Source organism: Mangifera indica, chromosome 9 (assembly GCF_011075055.1).
Source record: "Mangifera indica cultivar Alphonso chromosome 9, CATAS_Mindica_2.1, whole genome shotgun sequence".
NCBI classification, from domain to species: Eukaryota; Viridiplantae; Streptophyta; class Magnoliopsida; order Sapindales; family Anacardiaceae; genus Mangifera; species Mangifera indica.
In genome coordinates, this window is record NC_058145.1 from 12,852,710 (window position 1) to 12,874,809 (window position 22,100).

Here is a 22,100-nt window from a genome sequence, read left to right on the forward strand (position 1 = left end):
AATTTTTTTATCATTCAAATTGTAACTCTGCCAAGATTCACTAAAATATATTAATAACATAATTATGGATATAGAGTTTCAAATAACATGTCGAACCATGTTAAAAACGACTTATTATTTATAATCTCTAGCACCGAAAAAAAAGTAATTTCATATCTCTTTCATACAAAATTAAATTATACTTATTGTTATACGTTAAAAGTCATTTTTGACCAAACTCACATTATGACACATGAAAGACAACAAATCACTCTGGAATCAGACACATTTTCTATACATGGATCAATCTAGCATACAGGTATAAATCCCTAGCTTAAAGATAGTGACCTATTAGACTATATTTTGTTTTTATCTAGTGTCCATGTAGGCAAACAAAATTTTCTTATCAAATCAATATCAAATAATAATGTCATTTTCATATGAAATGAAAAAGGGTTTAAAATTGAAATTAAATTTAAATATAACACATAAGAAAATAAAAGGTACTCTATAAATTCTGAAAACAGATGACCCCATAATAGAGAATTCCCCAATAATTAATGATAGCTTATCAAAGCGACACACTTCCCAAACAACTAATGATAGCTTATCAAAGCAACACTCTTGAGATTATGAAAGCATAATTTGTTTGTTTTTTATTTTAAATTTTTAAATCAAATCGAACCGTCAACAAAACCGATCTAAAGTGCCCGCCCCACAGCCATAACGCCCTGCGACAATGGCTAATTCTATTTCCCCTCTTCCTTTGTATTGGACCGCACTAACAAATCAAAACGGTAAAAACGCACCGCCTGCGTAAAAATAAAAAACAATCTTTTCTTTCACCATTGGCCCACAAACGTAGACAAGTTGATTGGATCTTGACCTAAAACACAAGCCTGACGTCTAGCATAAAAAAATCTGATCCAATACTGTAGCATATTCGTCTAAGCTCATAGGTCTGTTGCACCAGGTTTACGGCTTTAGTATTAAAGAGACATTTGATTAGAGTTTTTAAAATTATCTTGGTAATTTATTTTTTATTTTTTAATTTAATTTATCAAAAATAAAATTATTTATAATAATTTTTTATTATACGAATATAAAATGTTATAATAATTATTTATACTCAGTAATCTTCTAAGTAATTTATTTTCAAAGTAATTTTTATATTTTAGTAATAAAATATTACTCAAATCAAATGTTCCTAAGTGTATGTGCTAATCCAATCTAACTAAATACTGTATAAAAAAATATTTAATTATTTGTGATAAAAGTGACTGATGTTTCTCTCTGACACAAGACAGAAACATTAATAACTCTAAACCCTAAACCCTAACAGGGGGCAAAAGCCAATGACACTTGCTGTTGAACACATAAACTAGACCTATGGGAGAAGCCCATCTTCAACTTGTTTAATTTTTTTTTAATTTTTTTAATTTTCTTTATATAAATTAATTCAAATTATGATATTTTTTCATTATAAATAAAGTATTATAAATAAAATATTCAAGATCCTGTCATTGATGTTAATAATTGAAAAATAATTTGTATTTAAAAGGTTTAATTAAATTTTTTTAAAATATCATTTAAATTAATCAAATCGGTCTGACTCTATATATAACGACAAGTTTTGGGTCTTTACACATTAATAGACTGACCCGATTCAAATGCCTAATATTGTATGAACCTAGGGCCTAGCCTAGCCCATTAGCTCGATCGACCGAGCTAGAGCCAGTCCGGCCCGGCCCATTGGCATCTCTACACTGACCCATCCAAGATTCAAGCATATGTGGCCTCTTACAATTGGTTTTTATTAACAAAAGTACTCGCAGACGATTAAAACTCCCACCCGAGTCCGAGCTGTACCTATAAATTTCAACATCTGCCGCTTTGATATCTATCTTTTCTTGTCTCACAAATTTTCAAGGCCATTTCGGCTCTCTCAGTTTCCTTGGATAAAAATCCATGGCGGCATCATCTCAAGCAAGCCTCCTCCTTCAAAAACAACTTAAAGGTACCATCAGTCAAAGAAACCGATTCGGTTTATTAAGATTAAAGATGTTGTTTTTGCTGGATTTTGATTGATCAGTTACTGTGTGTGCAGATCTTTGTAAGAACCCCGTTGCTGGGTTCTCGGCTGGCTTGGTGGATGAGACTAATATATATGAATGGAGTGTTACAATTATTGGACCACCAGATACTCTTTAGTATGTGCCTTTAGCTCTTTAATTTGCTTCATGATTTTGTTTCAAGAGTTTATTTTATTTTATTTTATATGTGGGTTTTGTTTCAATTCGGATGTTGTGTTTGATGAGATGGGATCAACTGCTAAGATTAGGTACTCTCTCCTCTCTCTCTTTCTCTTTTTTGTTCTTTAACTTGGTTTAGTGGCAATTGGATCTCTATTTTTTTTTTTTTACTGTTAATTTTGGATATAGCTGGTTCTTGTTAGTGTTATAAGGTTATTCTTATTGACGGTTTGTGAAATAATTTGGTGTCAAGAATTCTAGTTTATTTGGCATTCAAATCTTGATTAATGTAGCTGCTGTTTACGGGAGTGTAACTTTATTAATTTGCTTTTGCAGTTTCACGGTTTTATAGATGGTTGATATTTGAGATATTGTTTAGCATGAACTTGGGTTTAGTTTTGATACTAAGAACAATCAAATGAACTTATTGGTTTTAAGATATTTCATGCCCTTGTATCATAACATTGAAAAAGGAAGGAGAACGTTAACAGTTCAAGTTCTATTATCTGAAGTGACTTTCATTCTGAATTAATTCATTTGAAACTTTTTGGGAGGATCATGAAATCAGTAGTTTTGTCATGTAGAGAGACTATACAGGATGTGCGTGACTTGCTGTGACTTTAAGGCTATTGTGTAAGCAAAGTCATAATTACACACCTAATTGCAGAATCACTGAACATAATGATTCTGCTCCAATTTTGTTTAATCACTGTAGGCTACAAAATCATGTATATTCATAAATTAGGAACTAAGACAAACTTGTTTGTGCCATTTGTTGAAAAAAATTGATGCAGAAAGGATCGATTGTCAATCCTTGAGCAAAGTTCTTCCTTCCCAGTTACAGAATACATTATGCAGAAGAGGTGCCAAAACATTACGCATTTTTATTAAGTAGAGAAGGGGACCTCTGCCTTTTTTTTATATGTTACTAAATGAAAAGGTTAATTGGGTTCTCTCATCAAAAGCCCAATAACTTTCATTAGCCCACACTTGTAATCCAAATTAATACCCATAATATGAAATGTATCGACCTGTTTCTAAATGATTAGATCAAGCCCATAAAATAAATTCTTTCTAGATTAAACATTCATCTGGTTTTATTAAACGATCAAAAAATTTAATTAATGTATGCCCAGTTATTCCAACATATTGTTGACCACTAAAATTTTGAATGTTTGTTATTTATTTGATTAAGTGGTTTCATAGGTTCTAGCTATATATTTTTGTTGAAAGCAATGTAACTTGATTTCTTGATTACTGGGTAAGAATTTGCTTCTTTGGATGTGTGGTTGTGACATTTATGAACAGCATTGTCTGTGATATTTGTTTCAAGGAATGAATTTTCATATGTATGCTCTTTATTGTAAATGTAGTGAGGGGGGATTTTTCAATGCCATTATGAGCTTTCCATCAAATTATCCTAATAGCCCTCCTACAGTGAAGTTTACCACAGAGATTTGGCATCCTAATGGTCAGCTGTTTTTTATAATAAGTGTACAGTCAATCTTTGACTGGTGTTTGGATCATTGCTTGAATTGATTTTTTTTTTTTTTGTGTGATTGTGTGTGTGTGTTTCTTTGCTTACTGAACTCCAGTATATCCTGATGGGCGTGTTTGCATATCAATTCTTCATCCTCCGGGCGATGACCCTAACGGCTATGAGCTTGCTAGTGAGCGCTGGATGCCTGTCCATACTGTATGTCTTTTATATATTTGTTATGTGTGCCTTCAGTTAGGATTTTGCTTTCATGGTTAATGTGTGTATATTTGAATGTGGAAAAAATGTGACATTTAGCATAAAATTACAACTTTTCTGGTATAGTCTTACTGATATAAATAAAAGATGACTGGACAAACAGATGAAAATTATATCTAGTATAAACAAAGTTGGAGTTTTGTTTTTTAAATTTTGTTATATGGGAGAGTGAGGAGGTGAAACTGTTGAAGGCTTGTAGAACTAGTGAACACAGCCTCATATTGCATTATATGAATGTAAGGGTATAGCCAACACTAGTTTGTTCTTTTTACTTTGAAAGGGAAACCAAATTAAACAGAGCACATAGCATATGGTTATGGTTATGCTATCTGTAATTTCCTGAAAAGGGAGCACTTGATTAAGATTGGATCTAAAGGCTTATAGTCTGGTCCAAATGGTTTTGTCATTTGCATAAGCTTAAATGGTATCTAATAAATCGTCAAATTATTGTGTTTTTCCTGTTATTATACGTCACTTTTGGACTATGATCACTCACTAATGTTTGAATTCTTGTGTGTGGATAGGTTGAAAGTATTGTTTTGAGTATCATATCAATGCTTTCCAGTCCTAATGACGAATCTCCTGCAAATGTTGAAGCCGCTGTAAGTGATCTTTGGTTTTCCTGACATTAAAATATTTCAGTTTTGGTTACTTTGCTCCCTTAAAATGATCACCTTTTTACTTCTTCAACAGCTGTCTGATTTCCATGATCTTTTCATGCATGAATAGTTAGAAATTTCTTGATTTGTAGACATATGAACTTTTAAGTGGCCAACATGACAATGGTGAGTCAAACTTGTACCTGGTGGATTATATGTTGAAACAATTAATTTAAGTTCATTTGAATGGGACGATTAATTTTGTTATGGTTAGAGAGGATTTAGCTCACAACATTATAACCTAAAATTGAGTTAATTTTTTATTGAATATCTTTATTTTGTTTTTTCGATTGATTTTCTTGAGAATGAAGATCTGAACTGAATTTAATTGTTGTTCCATTGGTCAATTTATTTTTTAAATTTGTTGATATATGTTGTGTATATTTTAAGCATCTTGGAAGTTATTGGATCACCTGGAGGAAGGTATTATGGTGTACAATCATAGTTAAAAGAAACAAAACAAATCAATTGATGATTTCTTCTTTGGTGTGCATATTTGGCTTCACATTAATTTTCTCTAAGTGCCTGCCATTCTGTCTATTCAGATATTAACTTGAATTGTTGACATTGATTGTTTACCATATATGTGAAATTGCTTGAGATAACAATTTTCCTGATTAAAATTATAACTTTTGTTATTTGTTAGTCCACCTCAGAAATGGCATTGCTGTGTGGTAAATATCTTTTGCAAAAAATCCATTTTCAGTGTTTCAGATGGTATTTAGTTCTTTCTTCAGCAAAAGCAGATGATGCTGTTAGGGGAGTGTTTTTCATGGAACTTCAGAAGAAACTTGCCATTTTAAAAACGTTTGATGAAGCCATTTTGAGCAGTTTATTCTCTGATCCATAAATTTAGAAGCTTGCTTCTTCTTAACTGTGAGCCTTAACGGAATTTTTGTTGTTTTAGAGGAGTATTATTAATGATTCTTTATAACGTTGGGTTTTCAATTGGGATTTCTTCCAAGCTACGTCTTCATGATGCCTTGTTATGTGCTCCTACTATGCACTTTATTTTAACAGTATTTTCTTTTTCAAGTATGTATCCATTGGTTCTTTTTGCTTCTGTTTCCCCTCTTTTCCCTTGTGGGAGGATCTTTTTTTCCTCCTTAAGATTTGCTTAATGAAGTTATATTTTTAATATCCAACATAATGTATGATATAATGGTTCTTTTTGATAGACCCTGTCTGTTTATGGAATCTCTTACACCTTTTTGAGCTGGGAGTCGTGTTATGCACATGTGACAACCCTTTATCATGATGCCTGATTATCTTGGGGCATTTTAATCATGATCCCATTTCAATTCCTAGAATGGATGAATCTTTATAAGTTTAATGATTGCTTCGTGTATGTTGTGCAATTCCTTTTATTGACATGAGTAGCGCAAACAGTGTTCACAAATTTGTGAATAAATGATAACTTGTTCACCATGTGACTGAGTGTTAATTTATTTCTAATTCAAAATCATTCATTTATATGATGACTTGTTCTCATTTGTGCATAAATATGTGTTTATTGTTTGTGTACATAATTTGGAGTTCATGGTTGGTGGCAAAGTTGGCTGTGGTATTAATTTAATCTCTTGTTTCGTGAGACATATATTGGGTTTTTATTTGCAGAAGGAATGGAGAGAAAGCAGAGACGATTTCAAGAAAAAGGTTAGCCGCTGTGTGAGAAAATCGCAAGAAACGTTATAAACCGACTGCTGGCGCATTTTCTTAACCTAATGTCTTGACCTATTGTGTGGGGGAGCTGGTTCAACTGGGTTAATATATGCTGGGGAGTCCTAGAAATGATGCATCTCCTTCACTTTTTTATGTATGGTCAAGGCTCTGTAATATCCAAATCATTTATGTATTCAAAAGCGTTTTGGTTTATAAATTTGATGCAAAATGTCGTTCTTCTTGTATAGTCTTATTCATTCTATGTCATCTGTTTACCTTTGTTCTGGTTCTTCACCTATGGACTTTTTTTCTGTGTGAACGGTAATGCAAAGTCTTTGCTTGGGTTGATCAGAGTTATCATTTGTTATTTGTTATCAGAACTTGAAAACAAAAATGGTAGATAAATCCAGAGTATTTATAAATTCTCATCAATGAGGCATGTGAAATCTACATTCTTTATTTGCTAAAATGTTGAAATTTTCTCAATTTCAAAACCTTCAAGCCTATTTCTGTGCTTGGACGTAGTTACCCATTCTGATAACAATCCCATCTATATCACGAACGTACCCAACTTTCTGCCCCCATTCTTTATTCTCTGGCTGGCTCACTGCCACTGCGCCATTCTCCACCGCCTTCTGATTTAATCAAAATTAACAACAAATTCTTGTGAGCCATTAGTTCAAACGCGAAACAACATTCAAGTCTAAAACATATACCTTGTATGCAGCATCAACGTCTGGATAATCAAAGCAAAGCTCAACCGGCTGCCGCACACCGCCGGACTTGAAAGTCTGGACCGAACCAGTCAGGTCGTCGGTCTCGTGTTGGTGCGCCGGAGTGAACGCAATCGTCGTCTGTCCACTCTCTAGTTCTCCCCATCTAAGTATTGATATAATTGATAAGAAAAAAACAAAATCTGGCAAAACAAAGCAAAATGTTGGTACTTGCGGAATTTGAAATTGAGTTGTACCTGTGCGATTCATCTGCGCGGCGTACATTGTAACCAAAGGCCTTTGCATAAAAAGCCACTGATTTTGCAACATCTTTCACGTACACAACTGTGTAGGCAAATGCTGGACTGAGATTTGACGCCATTGGTTCTTCTAATTGTGGACGATGAGTTAAAATTAAGTTGCTTATATTGTGGAAGGTTCTGCTTTCAATTGATATGGCCGTTACACGTGTTGTGGATGCTTCAGTCGAACGTGGAGTTCATGCATGGCTTGAGCAAGCGAGCGACTGCCACCTGTCATATCTATTTTAACTGGATTTCCTCTAGTAAATAAAATTTATTTTCATGATTTATTTTGCAACTTTGGCTTTTCGGTAGATATTATTATTATTATTACCATCCTATGTACAAATTATTTAAATATTATAAATATAAAAAACTGGATTTTATTTTGGGAAATTTAAATAAATGCCCTTTTTTGTGGGGTAATAAATAATTTACCCCAAATTTTGGGGTTAAAGCATAAATACCCTTAAATTAAAGTATTTAAACGAAAATGTCCCAAATATCTCCTTAAATACCAAAACTACCCTTCTAATTTAATTACTATTTTATTTAAGGGTAATAAACAAATTTACCATAAATTTTGGGGTCAAAGCATAAATACCCTTAAATTAAAGTATTTAAACCAAAATGCCCCAAAATAATACCGAAACTGCCCTTCCTCTATTTCTATATAAACCACATATCTTCCTTCATTTTTAACATATCTGAGAGAGATTTCTGAAGAGAGGAATTAAGTTCGTGTTTAAGATTTCGGGCGTGAAGAGAAAAGTTCGTCATTACGAGGTATTTATCCCTGTCATTACTTTAATCGTTATTATTTTATTGATAATGCAATTATATGTGATATTTTATATAATAAATTATAGTTGTATGTAATATGTAAAATAATAAAAATTAGATAGGTTATGTTTTAAATATTATAGTAGTATAAGATAACATGATATTACTTCAATCGTTATTATTTTATCAATAATGTAATTATATATGATATTTTATATAATAAATTATTATGATATGTTTAATAATATTATTTTGTTAAATTGAAGTATTAAATAGGTATAATTGTGTAATAGACATCTGTAAATACTATTTTAGTCGTATTATTTATGTTAATTATATATTTGATTTGGGCAATATACAATTTACCCTCAAATTTTAGGAGTTAACAAAAATACCCTTATATTAAAATTTTTTAACGAAAATGCCCCAAATATCCTCTTAAATACCAAAACTATCCTTTTAAATTAAATTATTATTTGTTAAAGTTTAATAACAAAATATGATATATTTAAGTAGTCACAATATATAATTGAATTATGGAATAGGAATAATTATGTAATAGACATATGTAAATATTATTTTCAGTCGTATTATTTATGTTGATTATATATTTTATTGTAGGATTAATCTAAATGGCTGGATATGCTTCAATTAGATATGGGGGAAATTGGATAGAAAAGGGTGATAATGTTATAAAATATGTTGGAGGTAATAGGAAATTGATTAAAATTCCAGAACACACATCATTCGAAGAATTAATCGAAATAGTGAGCGACAAGTGTAATATAGATCGACGGATATTTAACATTCAGTTAAGCATGAAACCGAGGCATCTCGACGACGGTGTTCCGATAGAAATTTCGAATGATGAAGATGTTGAAGTTCTTAACGGTCTATCTAACCTCTTCAAAGAATGTGTTCTAGTATTTGTTATAACTACATTTACTGATGATAGTTACGAGACTCAACAAGCGAATGAAGATTTTCAAGGTGGTGAGTCGAGCAGTTATCCAGAAAATCAAACTATTGGTGTAGAAGAGATGCAAAATATCCAGATCAATCCAAAACAAGAATTCTTAGAGAAAGATTTTACACATATAAATGAAGTTAACGTTGATGCATTGTATCACGCAGAAGAATTCTTTAATGGGGGTGAAGCAACTTTTTCAGACTGGAGTGAATTTAATGGAAAGGTTGAACATAATATTCCAATCGAAGAACCAGAGATTGAAGAGAAGACCTATGGTAATAACGATATTGGAGGTACGAGTTATTTTCCAGAAATAAATCTTACTGGTGGGAATGTTCTTACTGATACATTTCATTGGTTACCACCTTTTCCTGATCAACCATCTACATCTAGAAACTCTAAAGCATCGACGGATACTGATTCTCCAAAAGTTGGTACATTATTTCCTAGTAAACAACATGTGATTGATGCGATAACTCAAGACGCACTTCGTAGGGGATATCAATTTAGAGTGAAAAAATCAGACACGCTTAGATGGGTTCTTGAATGTCGTAACAAAGAATGTAAATGGCGTGCACGGGCAGTAAGGGTGGGAAAAACTGATAGCTTTGAATTACGTCGTTTGGATAACTATCACACATGTTGCAGAAATCAGATATTACCTCATCATAGGCAAGGAGGTGCTCGAGCTTTGGGGCAGATTTTGAGGACCAAATTCATTTTAGTTGATCGTATTTATCGACCGAAGGAGATCATTGCTGATATCGCCGACCGATATAAAATTGATATATCATACGCACAAGCATGGCGGGCGAGAAATTGGGCACTTCAATCATTGAGAGGGACACCAGAAGAGTCATTTATGTTGCTGCCAGAGTATTGCCTTAATTTGAAGCGTTGTAATCCGGGGACGGTGACACATATACTAACGGATGAGGAGGATCGATTCAAATACTTTTACATGGCGTTCGGTTGTAGTATCCGTGCATTTCAACATCATATTCGACCGGTTATTTGTATTGATGCTGCTTTCTTAAAGGGTCGATATCTAGGTCAACTATTTATTGTTGTAGCATTAGATGGAAATAATCAAATATATCCGCTTGCTTTTGGGATTGGTCCCAGGGAAGATCATGACACATGGTGCTGGTTTTTAACGAAGTTGCGAGATTGTATTGGTGAGGTACCTCAGTTGGCCATCATTTCAGATCGACATGTCAACATATTTTCTGCATTGGCTGAAGTTTTCCCTGGTGTGCATCACGGTTATTGTTGTCACCATCTCCATTGTAACATGCGGTCCAAGTACAAAAAGAATGCTAAAGTCGCATGGATGTATTGGAAAGCAGCCAAGGCGTACACTGAATTTGAATTCCAACAGGTCATGAAGTCACTGTCCCGTTTGCACCCTGAGGCAACTGCAAACTTGTATGAAGTGGGTTTTGATCGATGGGCACGAGCATATTTTCCAGGGCATAGGTACAATGTAATGACTACCAATATTGCTGAGTCATTTAATGCCTTAGTCAAACATGCTCGAGGTTTACCTATTACTATGCTGATCGAGTTCATTAGAGGTACATTACAGCGATGGTTTTATGAAAGAAGAAATCATGCTAGTAAGTTCATATTCACTGTTATACTATGTTATAAATATGTGTTAATAAACTTATACTTGATTACTAACCAGATTAATTTATATTTATATGATTTACAGATGCTTGTACCAGTCCAGTCACACCTTGGGTTGAAGATAAGATCGCAAAACGTGTACGAAAGTCATCGAACTTAGAAGTGCGTCCTATAACAACTGAGCGATACCAGGTTCTTGGTAGTGACCAATGCCAATATGATACCCTGGTAGACCTGACGGAGCATACATGTACTTGTAGAAAATTTCAATTATCAAAGATTCCCTGCATGCACGTTATTGCTGTAGTCAGATATATGAAGCTTACAACCTACCTTCAATGGGTGCATTCATACTACAGCACAGCTTTTTATCGAACAGTTTATGCAGACGCAGTCAATCCATTGGGAGATCAGTCAGAGTGGGTTCATCCGGAGGAGGCAGCTGTTATCCACCCACCATATGTGCATCGTCGTCGTGCAGGACGTCCAGCAAATAAAAACAGACGGCCTTCTCAAGGAGAGGTTGTTGAACAACTAATCTGTAGCCGATGTCATCAACCTGGACATACAAGACAAAACTGCAGAAGCACTATTCCAGTACCTAGTTCTGTACCATCAAGTTCAGGAAGAAAGAAGAAAGATGGGAAATAAATGCACTTGTTATTTGTACTTGTTAATTTTAATATAAATGTTATTTTTCTACTTGTTTTTGTAACTCTAATGTTCATGAATGTTAATTTTAATATAAATGTTGTACTTGTACCTGTTTCTGTAAACCTAATGTTTCTGATTGTTACTGCGAATATTATTTTTTTATATTGATTTTTTTATTTTGAGTCTACAAAGATCCTTCGATATTCTCAATATTTAATAAACTTTGATATTATTTTTCGTTGATAAATTTTGAGAATTTTTTCTTTTTAAATATTAACATTAACATTTTCTGTAACAAGTTTATTATGATATTTTTAATTAAAAAAATAAATTAAACAATTAAGACGAATTTATTTGTGCAAAAGTAAATAAAAAAGAAAATGACTTGTTGTAATAATGAAATAAATGCCCTTTTTGTTATACATCTCGTTCTCATATTCGATTAAAAAATATATAGATAATATATCATTATATTATTTTATTTTTTTTATTATATGAATTTCTTAACTATCAAATTATCTTTTTCAACTCTTCCCAAATATTTAATTTTAACTACAGTATTTTAATATTTCTTAATTTTTTGATGAAGTATTTTTAACTATATATTTGTCCTGAACATATAAATGAATCAATATATAGATAAATAAAAATATATAGAAATGAATAAAGAAATATATATACAAATACAAATAACATATACAATAACCGTCAATCAATATCCTGAAAATATAGTTGCATGCCTAAACGAGTGCGCAGGTGTAACGAGTCCTCCCCCTCAAAGCATAACGAGCGGTGAAGTGCTAAACACTCGATGTATCGTAACATGAACACCCCACAGTCACCTGATAGGGGCGCCTGCTGCGGTATATCCACCACCCTATGCAATGCAAATGGATCGTCCCGTGGACTCCGACGCGAATCAGCCCAAAATGATGTCGCAGCTAATAAATGTGGTATCATCGACGTATATCCCAACATCTTTTCCCTAAATAGCTCCGGGTCAGCTGTGAAACTCTGTAAGGAGTCGTAAACCGTAATCTTCCACTCCTTCAAATCCAACACCCCTGCTACCCAATGAGCACTCTCAAAGTTTATTGGGATAAAAACCTACACACGTTGATATAATTGTAATTAGATATTAATCGATTATTCTTGAAAATGTACTCGATCTTCGATTACTAACCTCATCGATCATACCCCAAGGTTGCAAATGCAACTCAGGTGGGTAATCTGCATCTACCATACGTGTAAAGAGCGAAGGGAACTGGTAGCTATCTGGATCTCTCGTCCAGGCCGCATACTCATGAGGGATATATCCAACAAAACAACTCAAAACCGTTATCCAATTCTGTCGAACATTCGTAGTATCGTCATGCTGGCGTCGACGTAGTAACCCTAAAAATGAATCAACATGCTGAAAAAACAGAAGATATCACGTCATCAGCTCATAAAAGGATTATATAACCAAAATACGAAATTCATTTGTTAAAGTGAACTCACCTCGTCAGACAACCATCCAGAGGTGTTCATGAGTGTACCCCAAAACGCAATTTTGGTTCGCACACCTATGTCATACACATGACGTTTCTCGAACATGTTCGGCTCTGCATACCACTTCTTGAAAACCTCCTCACGTTCGGTTTTCGATAACTGCACAGCGGGTCTCGTTCGTTGGCCACGTGGTTTCAGAGGATTCGTGTATGGACTACGAATCAGGGGTCCCTTCTTGACAATCCTACCACGAACTGTGCGAAAATACTACTCCAAAACAAATGAAACATTAGGTAAAATGAATAATAAATTATTACAAGCGAATTTAATAAATTTATTAAAAAATTAAACTTTTTAATACCTTCTGCATCGCTGGAGTCATAGCTGGAGAATCCGCAAGTGAAGCTATATCGAATATATTTTCTTTCGAGACCGACTGTATTCAAATAAATGAATTGACTAAATAAAATGATAAATTATTTCAATGAAAATAAGTTATTAAACCTCTTGAAAATTCAATTACCTGCTCCTGGTCCTCGTGTGCAGTGATCTCAACAACATCATCAGTGACCTCGTCATCCTGGGAAACAATATCGATCACTTGTTTTCCTTTGCTTGGAGTGTTGAGATAGATCAATCGAAGATCCTATTGTAACATGATAGAAAGGTTAAACAACTATTGAAATTAAAAAATGTAACATATGATAGAAGAAATTTCTGGCACTTCACCTCAACCTCCTCCCAATTCGTAATCGGAGCATCCGCATGTGGTGATCGATCGACATCGATAATATCCTATGACAATATTAACATTTAATATTAGTAAATCAAACTATTGAGCAAAAAAATAACAAAGTATTCATTATATAATGTACGTACCTCTAATATCGAAACAGACGTCACAATGGGATCCGTAATCGGAGCATCTGCATGTGGTGATCGATCAACATCGGTAATACCCTATGACAAAATTAACATTTAATATTAGTAAATCAAACTATTGAACAAAAAATATCAAACTATTCATTATACAATGTACGTACCTCTAATGTCGAAACAGACGTCATAATGTGATCCGTAATCGGTGCATCCGCAGAAACGTCAGGCCCCTGTCACAAAGGACGATAGTAACAAGTTTAGAATAAATCAAATTATAAATGTGTAAATGAGATATTATATTATATAAGTTATGTTTGACGAACCGGAATAATCACAGAAGGCGTCGACGGAGAAGATCGCATGTGAAGTGATCTATCGCCGACATCCTGTATCAGTATTAGCAATTAATATTAATTAATCGAAAAGTTATATTTAACGGGATTAATATATGTATAATCAAATAATTCAAATATAACATTTATTTCAAAATGACGTTCTAATTACCTGAACCATCGTATGAGGTGCCATCGAGAAAACCTCATGCGATGATATATAATCGCTAATATCAACAGTCAATAATCGAGATGGAGACGGGAACGTGAAAGCCCCTGTCGATACTCTGTCACCATCGTCCCGAGATGGCTGTAATATAATTTACAATTATTATAAGATTACATATGATTGCGTATATAAATAGATGAAATATCTTATAAAATATTAACTTTTTTACCTGTCCGACAGTGTCTGTGTGGTGATGAGAGTGTCTGACCTCCGTACGAGTCGTCGTATCCACTATACGACTCAATCTATCCTCTATAAGAGTCATCCTACCCTCGATGCAACTAAACCTATCCTCCATCCTAGCCTCTAATCCAGTAAGTCGATCTAAGATAAGATTTCCCCATCGAGCCAATGCAGCATCAAAGTGATGAATGGAGAAATCTGATGGAGTGGTAGGAGGATCATCTGATATCTACTCAGTGGTAGAGGGCCTAAGCATGGGATCCGGTGATATGTGCTCGGTGGTAGGGGGCCTAGGCCCGGGACCAGGTGATATAAGCTCCTCGATAGGGTCGCTGATCGGACACGTGGGAGGGGGCTGAACATAAGCATGAACAGGAGGAGGAGCAACGATCGGAGAACTAACGTCACGAGGACTCGATGGTGCACCTCCTGACGTCGAAGAAGATCGACTATCCGACATCTCTATATATCGGACGATATCCTCATACCACTCCGTATCTCTCTCAACCGGAGATAAATCTAATGGAAAATTAACATCATCCTACAAGATATTTATTTTAAGTATTTATTATTGTCATATCCAGAGTATATGTTAATACTGAATTACTGGATCTCCAGTGAAGATAGCGGAGATAGAATCCCATCCCGGAATGTCCTTCGTGTGCCATCTCAACATCCGGGCGGCCCCCACATACGACGACTCCTCTACCCATCGAAATAACGAGTCCAGCGTCTCGTAAATCCAAAACTACAATATCAATATAAATCGACTATTTTATATATTTACAATCATATTAAACTAATTTTATTTTAAACATTCATTTTTTGTTTGAATTAATAAATATAATAATTACCTGAAATGCTAATGGAAATCCCATAATGCCATACTGCTTAAGCTGATTTTCCTTTTTCTTTTTCGGACCGAAATCTATAGAAATTCGGGAGATGTTATCGCATATAGAGCGATATGTCATCTGCCACACTCGTACTCCCCATGGGTATGCATTAAACCCATCCAGATGATCAACTAATTGTAATATCTTCTGGGGAATTGTTTTCCTCAAGTCACTCCCTAATAACCCCATGTGAAGATAAAACAATAATGCTAACTTAACTGCATCAGTGTCATCCTCCCCCCACGGTCTCTGCTGGAACACACGACTCAAATCAGCATATGTAACTGATTTACAGCCGTGAAAATATGTCTGAAGGATCTGATCTGTAGCCTTCGATGGAATGTAGAGGTCGATATCTACCAAATGACTAAATCGAAGGCCTGTCATAATAGCAAACTCATACGCACTGAATCTGACATCCACGTCGTTAACCCGAAACCATAACTCCTCTCCCGAAGTCACCTTATTTACCTCTCGAAGGATGAAGGAATGTATTAGGACCCCACTAAATCGACTATCCTTCAACTCAAGGAAGTGTCCGAAGCATGTACGTCGAAACATTTGTAATTGTCTCTCTGTTAATAATTTTTTGATCACGGCTCCAATATCTCTATATCCACGTGTAGTAACTTGAGCCTTGAAGTGTTTTTCGAGAGGAAATCGCAATTCATCTTTGCTTTCGTCTCTTTTTCTCTTTTGTGCAGCTACCTGTATAAAAATTAAATTACAATTATATTAAATTTATATAAATTTTATGGAAGAAATTATTCAATTTTATACATAGAGGCCTTATTTGAAAAAATAGATATCAAATTCGAATTCTACACGCCAAAAAACCTTAAGATGGTTAAATTTTAATTTAATCCCATATAGAAAATATCAAAAAAGCGCTAAAATTTAATATAATTACATTCTGCCCCCTGATTCTAACCAGAAGAAACGCAGGCTGGATAACTCTGAAAAACAGCAATTTGGCCCACCACGCGAATTCACGTGTCCACCACGCGAATTCGCGCGTCAACCTCGCGAATTCGTGAGTCCACCGCACGAATTCGGGGGGTTGACCGTAAGTTTGCCAGCCCACCAAGTTTTCTAATTTCTAATATTGCCCACCACACGATGAAATACGCAGTTTCACCCCCAACCACACGATTCCGTGTAGTCCACGAAGTTTGAAAAGTTCAAAACACCTCCCCGTCTACACGAATTCTGACCATACGAATTCGTGTGGTCATTGCGCCATTCGCGTGGTGACTGCCGAATTCGTGTGGCCACGTTTCACCCTCCAAACTTCGTTTTTCAAACTCCATTTCAACAACAATCAATTCTACACCTAATCTAACATAAAAGCCCTAACATAATTCATCACAATCAGCAAACAATCAAGCATTTTACACCCAAATTTCAAACCGAACCCTAACACAATTTACACCCAAATTTCACATCAAATCGCTCAAATTGTGAAATGAAATGCATAAAGAGATGACAAGGGTTGTTTTACTAACCTTTTTGTCCATCGTCGTTGCCGAAAAAGTCGGAAAAATCGTCGGAAAAAGTCGGAGTTGCCGAGTGCGCGAAACGTGAGTTCAAAACGGACTGTTTTCGTGTGTTTGGCTTTTGTGCGCGTGGTTATGGAGGATTTTGAGTGGAGGGGCATTTTCGTCTCTTCGCAATTTTGGGACATATTAGTTTAATGTTAAAAGTTTGGGATAATTTCGTTTTGCCCCTTAATGTTTGGGGTAATTATTTTAATTTCCCTTTTATTTTTTTACCCGAAGAATACAAAAAAAGATGCGGTAATCCTATAATTGAACCGTCTGTAGTTAATGCGCACCGAACACGTTTCAAATCAGGCTGGCAGAGGTTGGGTCAAAAGTCACGTGCTGGGCCCACCGTGCATCTTCTTCTTCGTTGTTTTTGATAGCTATAGTTCCCAACGAACAAATGATCGCAGACTTCAATTCTAAACTCCCTCTCTCAGTAAAACGACTCAATAATTCTCCGAAACGGCCGGATTGTAAACTGTCAAATCGAGCATCTGACCTCTTATTTTTCCTCATTGAGGCAGATCCGAACATTATGAGTATTTTCCAGATATTAACGAAAAAATTTCAGGTGAAATTTCGCATCTTAGCTCTAAATTTTGTGGCCGGTTTTATTGTTTTATGCAATTGGTATTCATTATTTCATAGTGATGCGTCTGTGTGGAAATGGTGGAATTTATCGATAATTTTTTCATCGAATTATAATTTTTTTTTTAGAAGTAAAGTATATTTTGAAAAGCTTAATAATATGCTGTTTATCTATTTATTTGGAAAGAGTGTAGCGGGCACTTTTGTATGAAGAGATTAAGAAATTTAGCTTAGCAGTGGAAATGGTATCGTCTTTTGCTTTTCAAATCTAGTTATTATTAATTTACATGCGAACTGCTCTGCCAACATTAAAAGGCTGCTTTTCAAATATTTTATTGGTACCTTTGCTTTTTTTTTTTTGGGGGGGTTATTTAGTTATAATTCTATTTTTAAACATGCTGATATAATTAATAATTTTTCAGGTTCATGTTTGTAAGGGATAAATGAGTTTTGCACTGTTACAAAGGGTACTTGAGATGCCTCTTGTGGAGCCTCACAACAGAGTTTTAGTTTACTAATTAACTGAGAATGTGAATTCAGGCACTTATCAGTTATTTTCAATGGAAGATCCATCACTTGTTTCAGCCTCAGGTAGGAACTCTCAAGTGTCAGGTGTCATTGGTGGCAAAAAGGGTTCCAAAATAAATTTAGTTGCTTCTAGCCCAAAAGCGCTTTCTCAGAGTAAATGTCAGCACATAGCTTTACTAAGCCATGGTAAGAATATCAGTGTTGGTGCAGCTGGTCCAATTGCAATTTTTTTACTCAAAGTTGCTGCATTGGAGACTGTTCGAAGGGTTTCTAAGGCCAAGTGTCCAAATTTATGGCGTGGTCTTCAGGCTCTACAAGTTGTATGCTATCCACCATTTAAGTGGATTCAGAGATGGGCTCCCTTCAAGGGTTTGATTAGAGGGATGCAGGTTTGTTCTTACAAGTTCATGAAAGTTTTATTGCAATGCTTCATTGAGATCTTATGAATTCAACCGATTTTACTGTTACTGTGGTGTATCCTTTAAATGTAATCATTTATCAACATGCTCATAATAGAATTGAATAACAGATATATAAATGTTGTAGCTGTCCTAGAGGGTTTTTCTGTTTATACCAGAGTGCAAGCATCGTGTTGACTCTTACTTTTACTAGTTTATATTTTTATCATGAGTTACTAGAAGTCATATCATACCTTCATACGCATTTTACACTCACATATCTGAGCTCGCCTAATTATGTCTTCTGCTCTGGTTGAGATGCACATCTTCAGTTGACCTGATGATCTGTTCACTAGTTGAGATGCACATCGGCAGTTGACCTGATGATTTGCATTGTGCTTCTTGATATGTTCAAAATTACTTATCACAATCTCTCTTTGATTCATTTGCACAAAGCATATCTAAGTCTGCTCTCTTAGCTATATTAATATATTATCCTATGAAGTATTTGGTTTATTGTCTTTGGTGCTTCAGATGTTGTCAAGGCCATTATTAGTCCTTTCAATTGTTGAGGCTGTCTCTGAACAGTCAGAATGCAGTGATGAAACTTCAGATGGTATTAGTGGTTCTCATTCAAATTCTGAAAGTTCTCCTGAGCAATTGTCCTTGCATTCTCATCCAGTTACAAGGTACCTGAATATAGGGATATAAGGTTGAGGTTGATATCATATTGATATATTTCTTATCATGGTTATTAACTTTATTTCCTTCATGTCATATGCGGCAGTTATGATGAAGGTCCAACAAGTTTCACATCTGACAATTGGTTGATAAAACTCTCAAAGGAGCTTGAAAATCAGAGGATCTATTTACCGGAAAGGTGAGTTCTGGATTTGTATGCTGCAGGAGATAGCATCCCTACAATGCTAATAAGCAATCCCAACTAACATTTTCATCATCCTTATTTCAAACAACTTTTTTGTTTACCATTGTAGGAACATTGTGCAAGAAATGTCATTACAGAATTGAGTTTCCTTCTGTTCTTATGAATGAGCCTTCAATATAATAGAAGATAATTTTAAGATATAGAATTTAATAAATAATTTTTCTTTATATGCTTCTTACTTTATTTCATTTAAAAAGTCTTCAGCTGCCATTTCATCATAGTAGTGGTACCGGTTTGGAATTCACTTTGTTTTTATAGACGTCATATTTATCTTTCTATGTCTTGGCTTCTCTTCTTGCAGCAGACCATGACATAATAGTGTTTATGCAGACTTAATGAGGATGAACTACATAGATTTTACACTGCTGCAAATGGGGACTTTTCATGCTTGCTAGCATCAATTAAAAAGACAATACGTTGGAGGGAGACATACAGGATTCTTTCTGAAGAAGAACTTCAGATGTGGTCAGATATGGTCTTTTGGCATGGATCTGATGTCCAGCACCGACCATGTCTAATAATACGACTTGGACTTGCTTGCTACATCTTGCCATCTCGTGACAGACCTCGTTTTGCTCAAGCAGTTAGTATGTTTCTTTTTCTTTAATAAATTCTGGATATATTTTCAGGTAGTCCTTGGATACACTTATTTGCAACTTGCAGGCTTTCTTCCAGTTGAAATCATGTGGCAGTGTTATCTCTTTTTTACATTTTGGAGTCAAAGGGCTTTGATTTATTTATTTTGAAATTATTAAAAAACCTAAAATCTTTCCACCTAGAATTTCCTGTTGGAACATTTATCTTCTCTACATATAGTAGTAGCTATGATTGAGTTTGCACTCAACTGGTGATGGAAAACATTTATGAGTACTTTAATGGATGTCCACAAATAATGTGTCAGATCTATCTACTTGTTTCTGTTTTTTGGTTATTTCTGTCAAATGTGACTCATGCGTATAATTTTTTATGGGGTTAAGCTGCTTTTTGCACTAAACAAATTCCATTTATTAATGAAGATCTGCTGCCTATGGGAAAGTTCTAGTCCAATGGTCAGCTTCCTTGACTACAATTTTAGTTTAACCACATCAACGATAACAAATATTTACCCTATTAAAGGTATATCTGAATTCATACTAGCATGATGTTTACAAATGTTATGAATGACTATATTTGGCTTTCTCAAGTCTGTAAAAGTAACCTGTCATTAGTAATTGTAAGTTTCTTTCACTTCTGGATTAGGAATGCAAACTGAAATATCTGTCTTCACCGTTCATGTCGCATGAGTTTCTAATAGGTACATGCACCAATTATGTAGTCTCAAACTATATATTTTTTGTATTGACATATTTTCTGTTTTTTCCCTGACATTTCCAATTCACATTGTGACATCAATGAATGTTTGCACTGTAGTATCCCAGGTAGAGCATGGAGTTATGCACCTAGTTACAGTGGATAATCCTCAAATTACTGTTTTGGTGGATTGTGATGGACTTTCCCCTTTGAGGATTCCCATGCAAATAATGCGGTCTTGTTCTTCCCTCCTCCAGGACCATTATCCTAATCGTCTTGGCTGTTTGTTTGTAATACGTCTTCCTCCAGTGGTTCGAGTTGTTACTCAGACTTTTATTCAGGTAACGCTTATGACACTGATTAGGACTTGAACCTTTTAGTTCTTGTTTTACAGTTTTCCTTTAGGCTGGGATTCTTGGGGTCTCTTTCTCCATCTCCTATGTGATATTTGCTTCTCTGTTTTTAGATTCTGAAACCTGTCACCCGGAAGAAGGTCAAAATTGAGGGGGAAATGTATCGCAAGGTTCTCTCTGAGTACTTTGAGACTACCCCTTCGTATATTGGTGGAAATTGCTCTTGTATGAAATGTTCAAGCATTGGCATTCATGATATCCAGCAACCAAGTTCACATGAGACCAGCAAAACACAGCCATTAGCAGATATTACCGATAATGAGAATTTGCCTTCACCCCTTCTGTCACATCATGATGACATCAATGTCATAGGTAACTGTGATCAGGTGTTAAGAACTGCTGTGATAGGCATTATAATAATTTGGGTTCTTATAGCTCTTATTGCGGGACTGATTGACCCTGAAAGCTGACCTTTTTAGCTTTGATGCTCTATTTCCTCTAAGGTTGTTCATCCAGATATGATAAATAATCTGTAGATGATAATATTTTGTTATACCCTTTCTTTTCTATGCACGTCTTTGTGTATGTCTGTGCAAAGTCGAGGCTGTATTATCCTTGTAAAATTTTGTTTAAGTTAAAACCTTCTTGACTTTCTATGTTCATAGCTTGATCAAGTTCTTATAATCGCAAGTTCTTAATTATATTTTATCAATTATCTGGCTTTGTACGGAATTGAGTTTAATTTCTGAATATGCTTTATTATAGCAGTATATAAAGGCTTAGTGACAATAACTTCTCGTAGCTTTGATTGTGCATTGTTGATTGCTTAAGGAATTGATGTACAATTGAATATCAGTATTCAATCCAAGCTGAGCTTAGGGCCAGCTCAAACTTGGATCGAAGTTATAATATTCAATTCGAACTTATACAGTCTGGTGTTTATTGTTGCCAAAGGATAGCCGGTGGGTGGACGGTATTGTCACATATATGCCATCCTATAATGGCATTAGATTTTGCTTTGAAAGCCGACCAACTCATAATGCATGTTTATGAGCGAGGAAACTCATGGAGAGCCTGAGTT

The 22,100-nt window shown here is 34.9% G+C and overlaps 4 protein-coding genes across 8 annotated transcripts; 3 read left to right on the forward strand and 1 right to left on the reverse strand.

The window, feature by feature from the left end:
• Positions 1–1,835: 1,835 nt before the first annotated feature.
• On the forward strand, positions 1,836–6,549 carry LOC123225737 (ubiquitin-conjugating enzyme E2 13-like). Of its 4 annotated transcripts, none has more exons than XM_044649876.1 (6): positions 1,836–1,996; positions 2,087–2,189; positions 3,605–3,702; positions 3,827–3,927; positions 4,512–4,589; positions 6,264–6,549. In XM_044649876.1, the coding sequence occupies exons 1-6, from the start codon at positions 1,948–1,950 to the stop codon at positions 6,339–6,341; spliced, it is 507 nt and encodes a 168-aa protein (XP_044505811.1). In that variant the 5' UTR covers positions 1,836–1,947; the 3' UTR covers positions 6,342–6,549. The 4 variants fall into 4 exon arrangements, with proteins under 4 accessions (XP_044505811.1, XP_044505809.1, XP_044505808.1 ...); XM_044649874.1 differs by lacking the exon at positions 6,264–6,549 and adding an exon at positions 5,353–5,709; XM_044649873.1 differs by lacking the exon at positions 6,264–6,549 and adding an exon at positions 5,353–5,709 and having other exon boundaries at positions 1,942–1,996; positions 2,087–2,320.
• A 153-nt stretch (positions 6,550–6,702) lies between these two features.
• LOC123225739 (uncharacterized protein Mb0911c-like) lies at positions 6,703–7,431 on the reverse strand. Of its 2 annotated transcripts, none has more exons than XM_044649877.1 (3): positions 7,279–7,431; positions 7,025–7,187; positions 6,703–6,943 (listed from the first exon to the last, which is right to left on the reverse strand). In XM_044649877.1, the coding sequence occupies exons 1-3, from the start codon at positions 7,401–7,403 to the stop codon at positions 6,812–6,814; spliced, it is 420 nt and encodes a 139-aa protein (XP_044505812.1). In that variant the 5' UTR covers positions 7,404–7,431; the 3' UTR covers positions 6,703–6,811. The 2 variants fall into 2 exon arrangements, with proteins under 2 accessions (XP_044505812.1, XP_044505813.1); XM_044649878.1 differs by having other exon boundaries at positions 7,025–7,224; positions 7,279–7,398.
• Positions 7,432–10,409: 2,978 nt separating this feature from the next.
• Positions 10,410–11,359, forward strand: LOC123226285. The gene is made up of 2 exons (XM_044650805.1): positions 10,410–10,653; positions 10,794–11,359. Exons 1-2 carry the CDS (start codon positions 10,410–10,412, stop codon positions 11,357–11,359), a joined length of 810 nt encoding a protein of 269 aa, XP_044506740.1.
• Positions 11,360–17,296: 5,937 nt separating this feature from the next.
• LOC123226090 lies at positions 17,297–21,731 on the forward strand. Its single transcript, XM_044650567.1, has 7 exons — positions 17,297–17,487; positions 17,927–18,421; positions 18,965–19,119; positions 19,218–19,310; positions 19,707–19,963; positions 20,787–21,007; positions 21,133–21,731. Exons 2-7 carry the CDS (start codon positions 18,065–18,067, stop codon positions 21,487–21,489), a joined length of 1,440 nt encoding a protein of 479 aa, XP_044506502.1. The 5' UTR covers positions 17,297–17,487; positions 17,927–18,064; the 3' UTR covers positions 21,490–21,731.
• The last annotated feature ends 369 nt before the right edge of the window (positions 21,732–22,100 follow it).